General features: G+C 42.0%; 1 protein-coding gene across 1 annotated transcript in view; it reads right to left on the bottom strand.

Moving 5' to 3' along the window:
- The window catches only part of FRMPD4 (FERM and PDZ domain containing 4), a 513,884-nt gene that overhangs the window by 182,209 nt on the left and 314,238 nt on the right, over positions 1 to 17,437 (bottom strand). The window contains exon 2 of the mRNA XM_065915564.1: positions 2,341 to 2,457. Within this exon, the coding sequence (XP_065771636.1) occupies positions 2,341 to 2,457 (117 nt within the window). The remainder of the gene's footprint in view (positions 1 to 2,340; positions 2,458 to 17,437) is intronic.

The following is a 17,437-nucleotide window of genomic DNA, read 5'->3' as shown; positions in this document are numbered from 1 at the left end:
TGCTGATCTGCTCCTTCATGTTTCAACAGCTGGCATTAGGCCAGTGTAAATGTTAAATTGACACCTGGGCTGGCGCTTAAAAATGTCAATGACATTGATGGAAATGCATATCTGTAGATCTAGTTGGGGTTCCTAGAAGCTCTGACCAATAAGGCATCATTTGGGTTTGCATCTATCGATCAACTGGCCTCTAATGAACAGGAGTCTCAATCCAACCATAGACAAAGAAAAATCTATTTTAATTAGGGAAGAATGAGCTGTACCATCACAAAATTCATAACCCATGTGTTTTTAAAATTACAGTTCTTTGGCAGAAATTTTTATTGTTTTGAGTCAACGCATTTAGGCCACCTCAACTGTGCCAATTACATAAATTCACATCCATGTTATGAAATAGATGGCATAATATAATATCAAAAAATATCATCTTTCTACCATTATGAGGGATGCAGGCAAACTGTTGAAATTAGCGAACAACAATCTAGAGTATTAAAAATTCCTGGCCTATCTTCATATCTTCAAGATTCCTGAGAGATTCCTTCACCATCCTATTTAGGAAGGACCCAAGAGAAGACCTCTCCCCTGACAACACACACAGGAGATTTTCCAAAGCTACTGCCAGGAGTCCTAACCTAAATGTGCTGGACTATCCACAAGAGCAAATACTCAATAGCAATCGTGGCACATGTTTCTGTTTTTATAAAACTGATCCCCTATCTCACATGGATCCTATATTTGGTAATCAGTCCATTGTCAGCTGGACTGCAACAAACAGTGAAGTCTGTGGTGTTGAAACATTTTTTCCCCCTTGGCCTACAACCTCTGTTCACTTCTATTAGGCTAGGGCCAACTGTGCTTTGTGATTTCAAATCTTTTTCACTAATTTCTCATATTTAAGAATATTTCACTTAGATTGGAGAAGAAAACAGACTGGCCTCTTGCTGTTATAAGAGGTGCAATATAAGCACTTTTTTCACAAAACTGCAAAAAACCAGAGCACTATACCCTCTGTGAAAAACAGTTTGGTTATTCTTGAAAAAAATTGAACATCTAAGTACCACATAATCCAGCAATTCCACTCCCAGGTATATACCCAAAAGAATTAGAAGCAGAGACTCAAACAGATACTTGTGCACTAACGCTCTTGTGTGCATGCTACGTCTCTTCAGTAGTGACCGACTCTTGGCAGCCCTGTGGACTGTAGCCCACCAGGCTCCTCTGTCCATGGGATTCTCCAGGCAAGAATACTGGAGTGGGTTGCCATGCCCTCCTCCAGGTACTAATGTTCACAGTAGTATTATTCACAAGAGCCAAATGATGGAAACAGCTCAAATCATGGCAGACAAATAAATGGTTAAAAAAATGGGATCTGTTCATACAATTAAATATTGGGTGGGCCAAACACTTCATTTGGGTTTTTCAGTAAGATCCTACACAGAAGCCCGAACTGCTAGCCAACCCAATATTAGTTGGTCTTAAAAGGAATGAGGTTTTAGATATTCTACAACATGAATGTACCTTGAGAACATTATGCACAATAAAATAAGCCAGATAAAAAAGTACAAATATTGTATGATTTCACTTATATAAGATACCAGGTACCAGGGGGAGGGGGAATAGGGAATTACTATTTAATATGGACAGAAGTTTCTGTTGGGGAAGATGAAAAAGATCTGGAAAATGAAAGTGGTGATAGTTGAAAAATAGTGTGACTATAGTTCATGTCCTTGAATTGTACACCTAGAGGTATTTAAAATGCTAAATAAAATTTACCATTACATTATATGTAACATAACCATTATATATAAAACATAAATTAAATAATTGGTATGTAATATATATTTTAGCACAATTAAAAAAAAAAAGAACCACAAAATATCCAAAACCATAACCAATGTTAGTGGGAGAAAGTTACAGTATAACCTGTAATGCATGTAATCCTCTCTGATGATTTTTCTAGTAAGAGAAGAACCAGTAACATTCCTGTCTTAACCATTTTAAGAAGGCTTTCCAAATGACACCCCTCCATATCAAACTTTATTCACTTGTCTCAGACAATGAATACAACTGGCCTGAGATTCAATAACATACATTTTTGCTCTGGCCCAGGAGGACCTGCTGCCCTGGGTATTGTCAGCCTAAAACGGCATGAGCCCAAGAACAAAGCAACCTCATGTCACCAGATATGGAAGGCCTAGGCGATCATTTGATTGAGTCAAGGCCTCCAAATGCCCAGGAGTCCTCAATTTAAGAATGTTAATTCTATGGAGTCAAGGGTCAAAACAGAAAAGTTCCAAAAGACAAAGTTGGCACTGTTCATGAGCATTGTGTTCAACTTACTTGATGAAGCAGTCTCGGCCATCCCGGTTTGCCGTCATCTCCCATCCATAGGGTGGTACCTGGTTCAAGCCCCAGGTTCCCGAGGGAGGTGGCCAGCCTGAAGACTTCGTCCTGTGGCTGGAAGGGAAAAAAAAATCATTACACCAGGCTCCTGGAAATTTCTTCTCTGACAAATTCCACAAGGGGCACGGGACTTGCTCCTCTCAGCTGTGGGTTGTATACTCAGCTGACTACATGAACGATTGGGACGTTTTTAGGTCATGTACTGGCCTCACAATCTGTCTTTATAGTATCTTGTTAGCTTCTCAAAGCAGCCTTACGTATACACATCTTGTTTTACAAGATGAGGAAACGATGAATAGCTCACAAAGATTAAGCAACTCTCCTGAAGACATACAAGCCAATTTTGAACGTTCACACTTACTATGACACTAGGCACTCCTGGGACCACATATGGACTGGCAAAGAAACAGTTATCACAACACAATATAAACGCACACACGAAAATAAATTCCTATTTTTATACATCTGAAACAAATAACTCCAAGCCTCAGTTTTCTGAACTCTGACTAAACTACAAAATTTCCACTTATAGCTACACTCCAGTCAAGGTGAGTCAGAAAACCTTAGACAAACTCTCCATTTATGTTACAGTGAAAATACACACATTAGCTTTTACATTTTCTAGTTCACACCTTAAATGTGACTCAACAGCAAAATGAAAGCGTAGGTTAAAGAAAATTTTCTAGAAGCCTGTCTTTCCAAGAGCAAGAGGAACATGGACGTGACTCCATATCACAAGCAGCTGTGATGAACAGCATTGCTCGGTGACAATTGCTAACCAGAGGCCTAGGGTCCAGTTTCCAAAGCATCACTGAATTCTGCCTGGGACCAGCAGGAATTCCATTGTTCTCTCAGGAACATGGGAGACTCCTTTAGAGCCCAACCATGGGAAGGACTTACATGATGTCATTTTAGGATGTCATCCAACATCCTTCACCATTTGTCCTGGCTCTAGGCGATATTTCTCACTCTAGATAGCTTACTAGATCTTCTAGGTGGCTGCCAATTATAGATGGGAACAAAGTGTGTATGTGTGTTAGAGGTTGGGTAAGAACACCTCCAGAGTCTCACAGTTAGTGTCTCAGTAGTGAACCCGGAGCCCTTCATAATTAGAAAGAATCGCCCCCTCCCCTCGTACAATGCACAACTTGCACAATCATCTATGGCAAGCCTCTCACAGTAAATATCCAAATCAGAGGCGTCAACCTGCCTGTAAGGAGGGGACAATTTTCACAGGATGCAGGGTAACTCAGTTCCACCCTATTCCCACCCCGTCCACACATTTGACCCTGACCAAATGCTCCTACCCAAGGGAAACCAGCCCACTTCCGGAAAGGTTTCTGAAGAGGAACTAGCTTGCAGAATTTTAACCACCTCGATTGCCTTTCTTTAACTTCCTTTTCAGTTTTCCCACATCTTCCATAAAGTGTGGGGAGCAAAAGAGTTCACAAATTGAACACAGAGCCCACCATAGGGTTAATTCCCACCTGGGGACTATTACAAGAACAGACATACCAAGTTTCTGTCCTTCTCTGCACAAGCCAGCAGGGGCAATATCCTCTGGTGGTTTTTGAAGCCTGAACTGCTTGCCAGCAGTGAGAACTCATGGAGCTCCCCTCCCCTCCACTCCCAACCCCCCAGCCCCACTCAACGAGGTGCTAAAATAAGTCCACCAATTTCTCCAGAGCACTAGAGGTCTTATTTGGAACAAGCCCTTCAAGGTATGAACAGAGTATATTCTGTTGTTAAAACCTCTTGCAAAAGTACAATAGGAGACGACGCATGGAATATTCTTTTAAGTGAAAGGAGAGAATGCAACAATTTATTCTGGATTACTAAACCATAGCTTGTATCAGAATCTTCATCTTTCCCAGAGGGAGAAAACTTATTAAAAAACAAAAACTGGTTTTTTTTCTCTCATTCTCTTTTTTTCCTGCAAACTCTAAATCACTAACAAAAATACACTGGCTTCCTAATATAATTTACATGTAAAGTACAGGATTATAGTAAAAAGCTATAAGGAGACTGAATTTTACTATAAACAACATTCTGTCAAATAAGATATATTCAGTTCAGTTCAGTTCAGACTCTCGGTCGTGTCCGACTCTTTGCGACCCCATGGACTGCAGCACGCCAGTCCTCCCTGTCCATCACCAACTCCCACAGTCTACCCAAACCCATGTTCATCAGGTCAGTGATGCCATCCAACCATCTCATCCTCTGTCATCCCCTTCTCCTCCTGCCCTCAATCTTTCCCAGCATCAGGGTCTTTTCAAATGAGTCAGCTCTTCGCATTAGGTGGTCAAAGTATTGGAGTTTCAGCTTCAACATCAATCCTTCCAAAGAACACTCAGGACTGATCTCCTTTAGGATGGACTGGTTGGATCTCCTTGCAGTCCAAGGGACTCTCAAGAGTCTTCTCCAACATCACAGTTCAAAAGCATCAATTCTTTGGTGCTCAGCTTTCTTCATAGTCCAATTCTCATATCCATACATGACCACTGGAAAAACCATAGCCTTGACTAGACGGACCTTTGTTAGCAAAGTAATGTCGCTGCTTTTTAATATGCTGTCTAGGTTGGTCATAACTTTCCTTCCAAGGAGTGTCTTTTAATTTCATGGCTGCAGTCACTATCTGCGGTGATTTTGGAGCCCAGAAAAATAGTCAGCCACTGTCTCTTACAATACCTCTTCTCTGAATGAGGCCTTACTTTTCTGATGCAAAGACCTAATAGCTTCAAAGGTTCTCTTGACTCCCTCTATGGAGGCTAATTGTCCTGTAAGAAGGAACCATGTGGTTCTGCTCAGCTGCTGGCATGGAGGCAGGCCCCATCCAGCTTATTTGCAAGGACTCCTCCAGCCAGATTTAGTGACTGAAAAACACAGTGCACCCAGTTAAATGTGAATTTCACACAAACATCAATTTTTTAGCATCGATGGATCTCGTATAATATTTGAAGCATATTTACACTAAAAAGTTACATTCATCATTTATCTGAAATTCAGATTTAACTGGGTATCCCATATTTTATCTGCAAACCCTACTCTAGCCCTTCAAATCAATGAACACCCAGATTCTCTTAGAATATCAAAGAGGCTAAAATATCATGGTCAAGAATCTTTCTGATTGAACTTGACCTTAGCAGCAGGACTGAATACTGAGTAGGCTCTAAAAATTATGATTCAGCAGGTCTGAATTGCGAACAGGAATCCATGAGTGAGTGTTGAAACTAGTTCCGATGGTTCTTATCTTCAGGTAGAGTTGCTAGTGCTAAGTGCTAAGTTGCTTCAGTCATGTCCCACTGTTTCTGACCTTATAGACCATAGCCCGCCAGGCTCCTCTGTCCAAGGCATTCGCCAGGCAAGAATACTGAAGTGGGATGCCATTTCCTCTTCCAGGAGATCTTCCCAACCCAGGAACTGAACCTACGTCTCTGGTGTCTCCTGCATTGGCAGGCGGGTTCTTTACCACTAGCACCAAACAAAATAAGCTGAAGCGCCAATAATTTGGCCACCTGATTCGAACAGCTGATTCAGTGAAAAAGACCCTGATGCCGGGTAAGATTGAAGGCCCAAGGAGAAGAGGGTAACAGAGGATGAGATGGTTGGATAGGATCACTGACGCAATGGACATGAACTTGGGCAAACTCTGCGAGGTCGTGAGGTAGAAGGAGGCCTGGTGTGCTGCAGTCCATGGGGTTGTAAAGAGTCAGACACGACTTAGTGACTAAAAAACAACAAAGCAGAAATACCCACTTAAATAGAATTTCAAATAGAAATTGAATAGTTTTTAGTATAAGTACATCCCATGCAACATTTGGGACATAGTTAATTAAAAGATAATTACTTCATATTTATTGAAAATTCAAATTGAACTGAGATTCGATGTTTTACCTGGCAAGAATGAAGTTTGGGAAATACTTGCTTGACTAGTTGCTACTATTCAAAGTTTGGGCTGAAGTCCATCAGCATGAATTTCTCCCGGGTCTTTGTGTGAATCGCAAAATCTGCATTTTATCAGTAGCCCTAGGTGATTCATATGCCCACTCAAGTTTGGTAAGTGCCGCTTATATCAGGCAAGTTTGGGAAGGCTTGCTACACACGGAACAACATGAGGGAAACTGTAAACGTCACATGCCTGGACCAATGCCAAGATATTGGAGAAATCTTGATATTGGAAAAATCGGTATTTCATATGCCAAGATGGCCGCTATGACCCAAGGTAATTCTACCATTTTTTATTTAGCTCAGTAGACACAGAAGAGGGAGGGTGTGGCGGTCAAGAGAATGTAAACAGGAGCAGCAGGTTCACTGGTCTGAGGACCAGCAATAGCAGCAGCATCACCCATGAATTTCTTTGAAATGCAATTCCTTGGGCAGGATCCAAGATCTACTAAACCCCAAATTCTGGGGCTGGGTCTGACTCAGCAATTTCTGTTGAACCAGCCTCCATGCAATGTTGGTGCCCACTTCAGTTTAAGAACCACTGAGTTACAATCACACTTTCTTCAATCCAGGCTCTGACATTTGCCATAATTTCAAGTTATTCAACCTCTCTAAAACCCTAATCCCAGTCCCTCCTATATAAAATGGCAGTAATAGGACCATATCGTGGGGTCACAAATGCATTCTGGAAGGCTTTCAGTATGCTGCCTGGCACATATTATAGGACGTGCTATAAATCTTTGCTAAATAAATTTCTACCTAACCCTCAGAACAGCAGAAGAGTGAAAGGCTCTGCCATCTACTTTTTTCCAGCCTGGCAAGAACAGGGTAGGAAGGACCTGACACTAACCAGTTATACCGTCCTCTGAGGTCAGAAGTGGATGAGTTCAAGAGAACTAGAAAAAAATATCAGAAAGGATTTTTTGTTTAAACCAGGAATCATGTGCGTGTATGTGGATTCATGGTGCTGAGGGTCAATTTCCACTTGGCTCAGGCTAGGCCTTGAGATTCCTTACAACTCTGATGTTCTGTGACTTCAACCTAAGAGCAGGGCTGTGTGAACCACTTTCAAACACTTAGCTCAGCCGTAAAAATAGCGACCTACATTGTCAGGGCTATTTAAATCACCCCAGAAACTTCCAGCAACTGACTGAACTGGTTTGCAACTTTATGTTATATTTGCGACAGATTGAAACTGTCCAGGACAAAAAAGACCTTCATATTTCATAAGAAGTCAGAGCAGCTATGATGAGTATAGACAAAGCTGTAGAACTATTTATGATGAGACCATGGTTGGAAGCAACCCATGGTCACCTCCTGGGTGCATGCCACTAAACCCTGGACCAAATCTTGATGGCAAATCTCCTCTGGGAGTAGGCAGTTTCTTAGCAAGCACCTGCAGAAACACACCTCAGCATCAGAAAAAGGCACACAATAGGGGAGAGGTGATGGGTGTCTTGTTCCCAAATTCCAAATCAGATATATTCAAATTCTGCCACCTACTAGCTTTGTGACTCTGGACTCTTAATTCTTTGCATCTTAATTTCTTCACCTGTAAAATAGAATTGGTCTCCCACAATGTTCCCCTTAACCAAGGGAGGGGGGAGTTCCCTCGGGTATCTAGTGGGTAGAGGCCGAGGACACTGCTCAAAATCCTACGAGGCACAGGATCAGGATGGCCCCATCACAAAGAATGATCCAGCCCAAATGACAGGAGTGCCCATACTTGCCAAGCATAAACAAAGTGATGAATGTACAGTTCTTAGCATGGTATTTGACATAGGCGAGTGTTCAACATAATTTAGTGGGGGGAAAAAAGCCTTCTCAGTGTTTCCACGAAAAGCTGAATTATGATAAGCAGAATGGATCTTTACATCAGAGAGAATCTAGCTTTACATCAGAATTCACATGGCCACTTAATAGCTTTATGGCCTTGGGTGAATTACTTGGCCTTTCAGGTCTTCCAAGTGAAACGGAAGTAATGATATCCAGTTCACAGTGATGCTATCCTGATAGATGAGATACAAAAAGCCCTGCAGAGCTGGCCTCATTTAGAACAGTCTCATCAAAGGGTAAGTAGTGTTCTAGGAGGTAGTCATGATAGTAATGGAAATAACTTTTGTATTTGACAGGAGTTTAAATAGCACTTGTATATACATAATTACTTTAGATACTCACAAGCCTGTCTCAGCATGCATCGACAGAATGCCTGCCAAAGCATTAGTGTTTCCATTTTAAAGAGGAAGAAACTGAGGTACAGAGAGAAGGTAAGACTTGCCCAATGTTTGATGGAGGCACAGGTTTTCTTCACTGGACTGAAACAGGCCTGGCAATCTTGTTGGGAGACCGTGTGTTGTGTTTTATGTAGAATGTACTAGGGATGGAAATAGAGGAGGGCAGAGGCCACCCAAACCCAACTAATACAGTGAGTGTCCAGGAGTCAACCCCGAGGCTTCCCGATCAAATTCTCTCTTACGCAAACTATGCCATAATTAAGTGTAACTTCAACTCAGCTGGGCAGCCCTCGTAGCTCACATGGTAACGAATCTGCCTGCAATACGGGAGACCTGAGTTCGATCCCTGGGTCAGGAAGATCCCCTGAAGAAGGGAATGGCTACCCACTCCAGTATTCTTGCCTGGAGAATCCCACGGACAGAGGAGCCTGGTGGGCTATAGTCCATGGGGTCACAAAGAGTCAGACATGACTAAGCGACTAACACTCAACTCATGTGTTTCCTCATATACCTGGCAATACTTAGAGTCAGTGGCTAGGATGAAGCTGTATCCTTTGAACCTGATGTGGAGAAATGAATTTCAATGCTCATTTCAGACATGAGATAACCTAAGCTACAGCTATTCAGTTATTCATCCCTGACACAGAATGACTCTATACAAATCCAATAAAACAAAACGTGACCCAGAATTTGATTTGGGTCCTCATCTCTTTGGACTCAGGAAGATAATTTTCAGAATAACCCAAGTTATAGAGTGCTAAATATGGTATTATAAGACTTAAAGCTCTTCGTCATTTATTTTGGTGGCAGGGTATCCAAAAAAAACGACAGAATTCCTAATTTCACAAAGCATGCAAGCAGATGACCTTCAAGGCTGACGAGTAATGTGGGTTAAGGTAAAGGAAGCAGAGAGGGAGTGAGAAGAATGAACAAAAGATGATTCTACATGAATTTACAAAGTCCCCAAATTCACAAATTCCACATGGGAATCCCAGTTCAATGTGAACTGCATTTATAAAGGGCTTCCCAGGTGGTGATAGTGGTAAAGAACCTGCCTGCCATGAGACAGAGGTTTGATCCCTGGGTAGGGAAGCTCCCCTGGAGGAGGACATGGCAACCCATTACAGTATCCTTGCTGGAGAATCCCATGGACCAAGGAGTCTTGTGGGTTACAGGCCATAGGGTTGCAAAGAGTCGGACACGACTGAAGCAACTTAGCATACACACATACTCATAAAGGAACACAAGGTACGTGATGCTCCTGGCCCAGAATCTTATGCATTAAAACCACAGCTCCCAGTAACTTTCCTACTGGTCCAGTGGTTAAGACGCCATGCTTCCAATGCAGCGTGCATGGTTCAAAGCAGGGTTCAATCCCTGGTCAGGGAACCAAAATCCCACATGCCATGCAATGCGGCCAAAACAAACAAAAAACACCATAGTTCCCTGTCTGCAGGCAGCTAGAGTGAAAGTTGGGGAAGGGGAGAGGTAAGTAACACATAAAACAAATGCTGAGGACCTAGTATGTACCACGAGTTGTTGTTTCAGGTGCTTGGAATACATAGTGAACAAAATAGATAGTGAAAGCCAGACTCATTAATACAGAAAATAAACAGCCCCAATCACCTGACAGAGATCTGTTTTTCCACCCTAGTAATCTACTAAGACTATGTCTAAGACTATGCTGCAAATTTTAAACTAACTAACCTACATTCCCTGAATACATGTTTCCCAGGTTCACATTTCCACGTCTTAGTTCATGCTAAACATTCTTCTTCCCTCACTCAATTTCTCTAACCTCTCCCTATCTGTCCCAAATAGATGCCTTCTTCAAATGTCTAGGGAATGAACAACTGCAGAAAGCAGGCCCCGAATCCCTTGCCCTGAAATCATGACCTCGCATCTCTTGACTCATGGGAAGCCACTGTTTGCACAACCGAGGTACCATCTACCTTGTCTAATTACCAATAATGATGTGAATACATGTCTTCCTAAATCATCAGCTCTTCAGAGTTTATATGATTTTGATTTCTACCTGTTGCATTTAGTTGGCGCTCAATAAACACTTATTTCTTAATACAGTCATTGCAACTTCACCTCTTCTCATTAGCCTTACCACCTTGAATTGGAATTTTCTCAGGATAGTCTGCCAAATCCCTTGGCCAGTTGTGATTTCCTTAAGACATGGGTGTGTCTCCTTCATGTTTAGGTCCCTGGAATCTACACTGAACTTAGTAATGGTAGATATGCAACCTATATTGTTTGTAAACAGACTTGTCTTGCTACATTTGGTTTACTGTGTGTATTAGTCACTCACTCGTGTCCAACTCTGCTGCTCCATAAACTGTAGCCCACCAGGCTCCTCTGTCCATGGAATTCTCCAGGTAAGAATACTGGAGTGGGTTGCCTGTAGACTTGGTTTACTAAGGGCTACAAATTGTGGTATGGAAATAGTCATTTTATCATTGCTTTGGAGGGGAAACATAAATGCATGGAAGCAATAATATAACTTATTGGTGTAACCTTCTGTGCTTGAATGGCTGTGGGTGTGAGATTTATGTCTCTGCAGAGAAAATGTATAGACATGGGACCTTATAGGATATGCCTCTGAATTCAGCATTGGCTGATAAGCCCACACTCTACGTGATGGGAACCAAAATCACACTTTTTTAAAATAAGTTTTTAGAAATTAAATTATTAATTTTTGCCTGTTAGGTCTTAGTTGTGGCACATGGGCTTAGTGGTTGCCCTGTGGCATGTGGAAACTGGTCAATGACCAGGGATTGAACCTGCATCCCCCGCATTGGAAGGCAGATTCTTCATCACTGGATCACCAGGGAAGTCCCATCACAATCACTTTTTGCATCAGCACTGAGTGCAGAATTGCACATTGAAACTGATTTATAGCACCATTAGTGTGAACAAACGAATGAATGAATAAATGAATGAACACCACTCAAACTCTGGGGCATCCTCCGAAAGGAGTCATGTGACAGTGACTAGGCAGGTCCAGAATTTCTACAGATGCTGTAGCCACGTAGGCAGCACCAGGCTCTGTAGGAACTTGCTGCCTTGGCATTCCTCAGAGCCTCCTGCTTTGTGTAGACAAAACTGCAACTCAGACTCTCCAGATCAAAATCAAAGGGCTTAAATCTAGCCTCGTTACTGCTAAGTCTTAAAACCTCGATCAGTGTCCTTGAAAGAAGGTTGTTTTCATTTTTCTAGGTCAAGTTTCGCTTAGTTGGAAATGACTCTTCACTGAGGACAAGTTCCGAAGCGCTACCAAAATGTTTCTTCCACCACTTGCTCATTTTGCGAACGTGGAGTCTGACAGTCATCCTTGTACACTTCACCTAGAGCAGTGGTCCTCAGGAGGGGCGATGGTGTCCCCCAGTGGGCATTTGCCATTGATGGAGACATCTTTTGGTCCTTGCAGTGGGTGGTGGTGGTGTCCTACTGGCATCTACTGGGTGGGGGCCAAGGATGTCACTACACATCCCACAGTGCACAGGATGGTCAGACAACAAGGAAAACAATGATCCGGCCTCAAGTAGCAACGGTGGGGAGGAGGAGGAACAATGACCTAGGTTCATCAACCTTCTTTAACTTATTGTGCAACACTGGGTTTCGCCCCTCCCCTTCTGCTACTTTCTTTACGCCCGCTGTCTCTGTTTTAATTTGTAAAATGTTTTCTTGAACCAATAGAGAGAGGGACATTTCAGCCCCAAATCCTTGCAGCATCTCTCTTAAGAAAAAGGATATTCTGCTTTAAAACGGCAATACCGTATCACAGTCAAATTTAACTTTGTTATGTGTTGTGCCGCTCTAAGTTGCTTCAGTCATTGCCTGAATCTTTGTGACCCCATGGACTGCAGCCAACCTTGCTCCTCCGTCCACAGGATTCTCAAGGTAAGAATACTGGAATGGATTGCCATTCCCTTCTCTAGGGGATCTTCCGGACCCAGAGATCGAATCTGCATGTCTAATGTCTTCTGCATTGGCAGGCGGGTTCTTTACCACTAGTGCCCCCTTGGAAGCCTTAATATTGATATAATACTATCTAAAATATAGTCCATATTCAAATTTCCCCAATTATCCTAATAAGGTTCTTTCATAGGTTTTTGGGGATTTGATTCGGAATCCAATGAAGCCTTACACTAAGCATTCAGTTATTCTGTCCCTTTATTGAATAATGTTTTAAGAGTGCAAAGTTATCCTAACTTCAACACTTGAGAAAAGAGGATGTACACTTTTCCTTCAACATCCATCAATAACGGCCACTGTTGAGAAATCACACCAGAACTTGTTTAAGCACTACTCCAGGAGTTCACACAGTGCCTGGAAATGGTAATATTGCACCTGATACTGTCTGTGAGTTGAGCTGACATGTGTTTAGTTAGAGTCTTTTGGGCAAGGACCACAAATATAGGCAGCTGGAACAGTGCCCCCAAAGACTCCTGGATTTTTCAAAGGGCAGAGTTGAAGATGGAACATAAATTAATAACCCAACAATTGTCCTAGAATTGAAGGTGAGGAAATGGGTCAGTCAGGGATGAGAGGCCTCACTCTCTGGTTATTAGGGCGGGTTGGGCAAGGAGGACCTGCACGGGCATGTAGCAGGCGCCAAAACAGGGGTTTGGAATCAAAAGTCCCTCACGGATGTCTCGATATGCCAGGGGACTGGGCACCGCCAGACGAAGTTGTTCACACTTGCTGGAGAACGAGAGATACTCATCTGTCCCTTTGTCCTTCCTCTTCCAAGAAAAGATCTGAGCGGGCAAAGGAATCTCTTGAAAAAACAGGACAGCTGGGTTTAGCTGATGGCCCGACTGAGTGGACAAACAGTTCATTGTACAGCTAAACCTGAGAGACCCGTGAGGTCAATCAGCAAACATCCACTGATGTTTGGATCGATGCCTTGCTGCAAGGTTTTGGGGTTGGCTTTGCATCTGATGTCACAACCCTAGAGCACAGATCTTACTCTCTGGGCTAGAACACAGTCTGACCACTCTGTCTCTCTTTCAAGCACCAAGTGCCCTCATGATGCTACATTCATTTATTCAATTAATCATGCAAAAGCTGTTTTTGAGGGCTTTTCTGCACAGCTAGAACAAGCAGATAGGGGAGGTTATCATTGATGAGGAAGGCGGGCATCACGGTGCATCCTACCTAGGCATGGTCGAGGCCTTGGGCCCTGAGTCTATTCATGCTCCTGAGATATGAGTTCCATGTTAGGAAATTCAGGCATCAGGAGACAGAGAAGTCTACCTTACTCTTCTCCATTTAGACCTCAGGGGCAACTATTTGCTCCACACTGACAATTAAATACATTTCCTGTTTCATCTCGGACCCACTCTTTCACTCTGAGCTAGAATATGGAAACTGAGCACGCTCTCCAGACCCAGCAAATGTGTCATGTCTAAGAACTGAATGATCATCACAGGAGGAATGAAAGCCATTGGCTGCCCCTTACCAAATGGCCTAATCTAATTTTCAAATGTGTTGTGGAAACACTTTTGCAAACACTCATCATTTTGAGAGGCAGCATTCATGTTCATATCTGACTTATTCATAGATGATTCATGACCTAATAAAGCTACTCAGTAAGCTCAACCAAGTTCAACTGGCTTCCCAGGGAGCTTTTTCATGAAACGTATACAAAAAAAATTCAGACATCTTCTGAGTTACCTCTTCATTCTGAACATTATATTTGTGCTATTTGTCGAGGAATGCAGAAATATTCAGATCATTTAAAAATTTTTATGGATGAACATACAAACTATGTGCTTAATACGTGTAACTCTATGGCTGATTCATATCAATGTATGACAAAACCCACTGAAAAATAAAAAATTAAAAATAAAAAAATAAAACAAAAAAAAAAAAACAAAGTATGTGCTTATCTGGACTGTAGTTTTCTTAATATTCTTAGTTTTCTTTAATACATTTTAGAATCCTATATTAAAAGTATATCTCAGAACTATCTCTTGATCAAGTTTTTTTTTTTTTCCTTTCTGGGTAAGATAATTAAATAATACTTAAAAAGTATCTTCAATTAGGTACCAGCAGGAACAAAAAGAAAGAGATTATAAAATTGAAGGAAGAGAAGAAGAAAATGCTATGATGATATATATACCCTTTGGGAACTAAAAGTAAAAAAGGGTTTAAAAGAACACTGGCCTAGAAGGCAGGCAAACAAGTTCTAAGTCTACAATTTACAGCAGGGATTCACAAACAATGGGCTTCCCAGGTGGCATGGCGGTAAAGAATCTGCCTGCAGTACAGGAGACACAGGTTCAATCCCTGGGTTGAAACATCCCCTGGAGAAGGGAATGGCAACTCACTCCAGTATTCTTGCCTGGGAAATCCCATGGACAGAGGAGCCTGGTGGACTACAGTCCATGGGGTCGCAGAGAGTCAGAAACATTTCCTGTAAAGAGGTGACAACAAATATTTTCAGCTTCGAGGGTCATGTGGTCTCTGTTGCATTTATTCAACTCTAGTAGCCACAATGTGCAAACTAACAGGCACACCCTGTGTTCCAAGAAAATGTTCCTTATCCACCCAAATTTGTATTTGGCCCATCGCCCATAGTTAGGTGACCTCTGATTACAGTGGCACCTTGGAAAATCATTTCTATTTCAGTTCCTCGAAATTCTGATCCACAGAATGAAGGTGCTGGATTAGATGATTTATGAGGTCCTGTCAAGTTCCAAAATGTTCACCTCCATCAACTAAACATGTCTCTTTCTTCAAATGCCATTATCTTTAACAGGATGGGAATATACCCAGACACACAAATTCCACAAAACTGTTTTTGCAAGAGGGTAACAGTTCACCACTCAAGGGAAGTGAACAAGATTCCTATTTTCCACAGCATTTGACCCAAAGGTAGAACATTACAATTCAATCCATCACCTACCTGAATATTTATGGGGAGTTTTAAACCTCTGAACCATTGATCTTGTCTTCTAAATAGGGCCACTATATAGATGAGTGGTGTTTCAAATAACATGCCGACAGTCTAAAGCTGTAATGAAAAACTTGCTAGACTGGCAGCTTTCCAAAATGCAAATCAAGATTTTGGGGGGCTTGCAGGAAGAGTATGACGTGCTGATTTTTTTAGGATTTTCAAATGTGATGCTGCAAGATGGTTTAAATATGAAGAGGTATGATACCTAATAATATCCACCACTATTGTAGCCTTATACACATTTTTAAACCATCAAAGGCCATTCATTTTCCAAGCTAAAACGTGTCTCTTTTCAATTGAAAATATGCTTGTTTTAGGTTTGCTATTTCAGTGTCTGCTGGAGATTCCTTTATTTACTGCACCTGCTGTAAATGTGTTTAGACTGCACCTGCTGATACCCTTAACACGGGAAGCCAGAGGGTTAGAGCACACTTCAGCACACCATGACTACTGAAAAAGCCATAGCTTTGAATATATACAGACCTTTGTTGGCAAAGTGATACCTCTGCTTTTTAATATACTGTCTAGGTTTGTCATAGCTTTCCTTCCAAGGGGCAAGCATCAATTTTTACCTAAAATTAGGAAGATTTCTGGTGGCTTTTCACTTAACACCAATTCATACAGAGATGCATGGCTTTGTTATTGAATTTCCATGACCATCACCTTTCCCTGTCACAGGTCTGAATGCACTATGCAGTTTCATGGCTTCTCTTCATTTTGCTTAACAGTGAATACAGAACCCACAAAAGTGTTCATGATACTAACTGCAGAAAAGGGCAATTCATGATGGCCCGAGATTTCTCATTATCTACACATTATCAAGGTTATCCAAAACAGGTAAGGCTATGGAGAACACAAGATGCAAAAGCACATGAACAGATACACTTGAGAAAAGGTAGCTGTCACTCAGAGCATGCCTACTACTTTTCTTTATTTTTGGGGACTGGGGGGTGCCTAAAACAACTGTGAAGATCCTAAAGGAAAAAAAGTGATTCAAAATATTGCCCATAGTAACACTCTGAGGCTTGCTTGGTTTTGGTGCATCTTCCCCAGCTTCAATTTGGAGTTCATTCATATTTTTCATTCTCTCTGCTCCAAAGGCAGACATGTTATCACCGAACACAGAGAAAGACCCAGAAAATCCTTGTCCTATCTCAAGTAATGGCCACATGTAAGCTCTGCTACACAGTTATGTCCAAACACCATCACTTTATAAAGTGAGACAAAAACCACCATGTACCTCCCAAGATGTGTCATTCAGAAGAAATGAGCTGAAAATACTAGGAAGATGATAAGCATTTAATGTCCTTATATCATGCAGTGATTATTTCCACATGGAGGACAATTGTTTACAAAGTGTACAGACTGGCAGGTGGGAAAGATCTATATGTTTTTTATTAGACAAGTTTTATTTTTGAATATTTATTTAGGCTGTGCTGGGTCTTCATTGCAGCACAGGTTTTTCTTTAGTTGCATAGACTGGGGCTCCGCTCTAGTTGCGCTGTGCAGGCCCATTGCAGGGACTTCTCTTGGTGCAGAGGGCTTCCAGGCTTCAGTAGTTGCAGCGTGTGGGCTCCACAATTGTGCCTCCTGGGGTTTAGAGCACAGGTTCAACAGTTGTGGTGCACTGGCTGAGTTGCTCATGGCAAGTGGGATCTTTCTGAATTGGGTATTGAACACATGTCTTCTGCGTTGGCAGTCGAATTCTTTACAAAACCCATTGACAGGAAACTTACCCATAAAACAATTTGAAAGCAACCAAGAACAAAGTTGATTGAAAACAGGTATCCCTAGAGAAATCGTATCCATCTTCTTAGAACCCTTCAAAATGGAGGCCAGCCTCGAACACCCAGCGGAGCTGTCTCTGCTCTCTGTTCCCCAC

The sequence above is a fragment of the Muntiacus reevesi genome, chromosome X (assembly GCF_963930625.1).
Source record: "Muntiacus reevesi chromosome X, mMunRee1.1, whole genome shotgun sequence".
NCBI lineage: Eukaryota > Metazoa > Chordata > Mammalia > Artiodactyla > Cervidae > Muntiacus > Muntiacus reevesi.
Note: the sequence above shows the minus strand (reverse complement) of the source record. Positions and strands in the feature narration are given on the sequence as shown.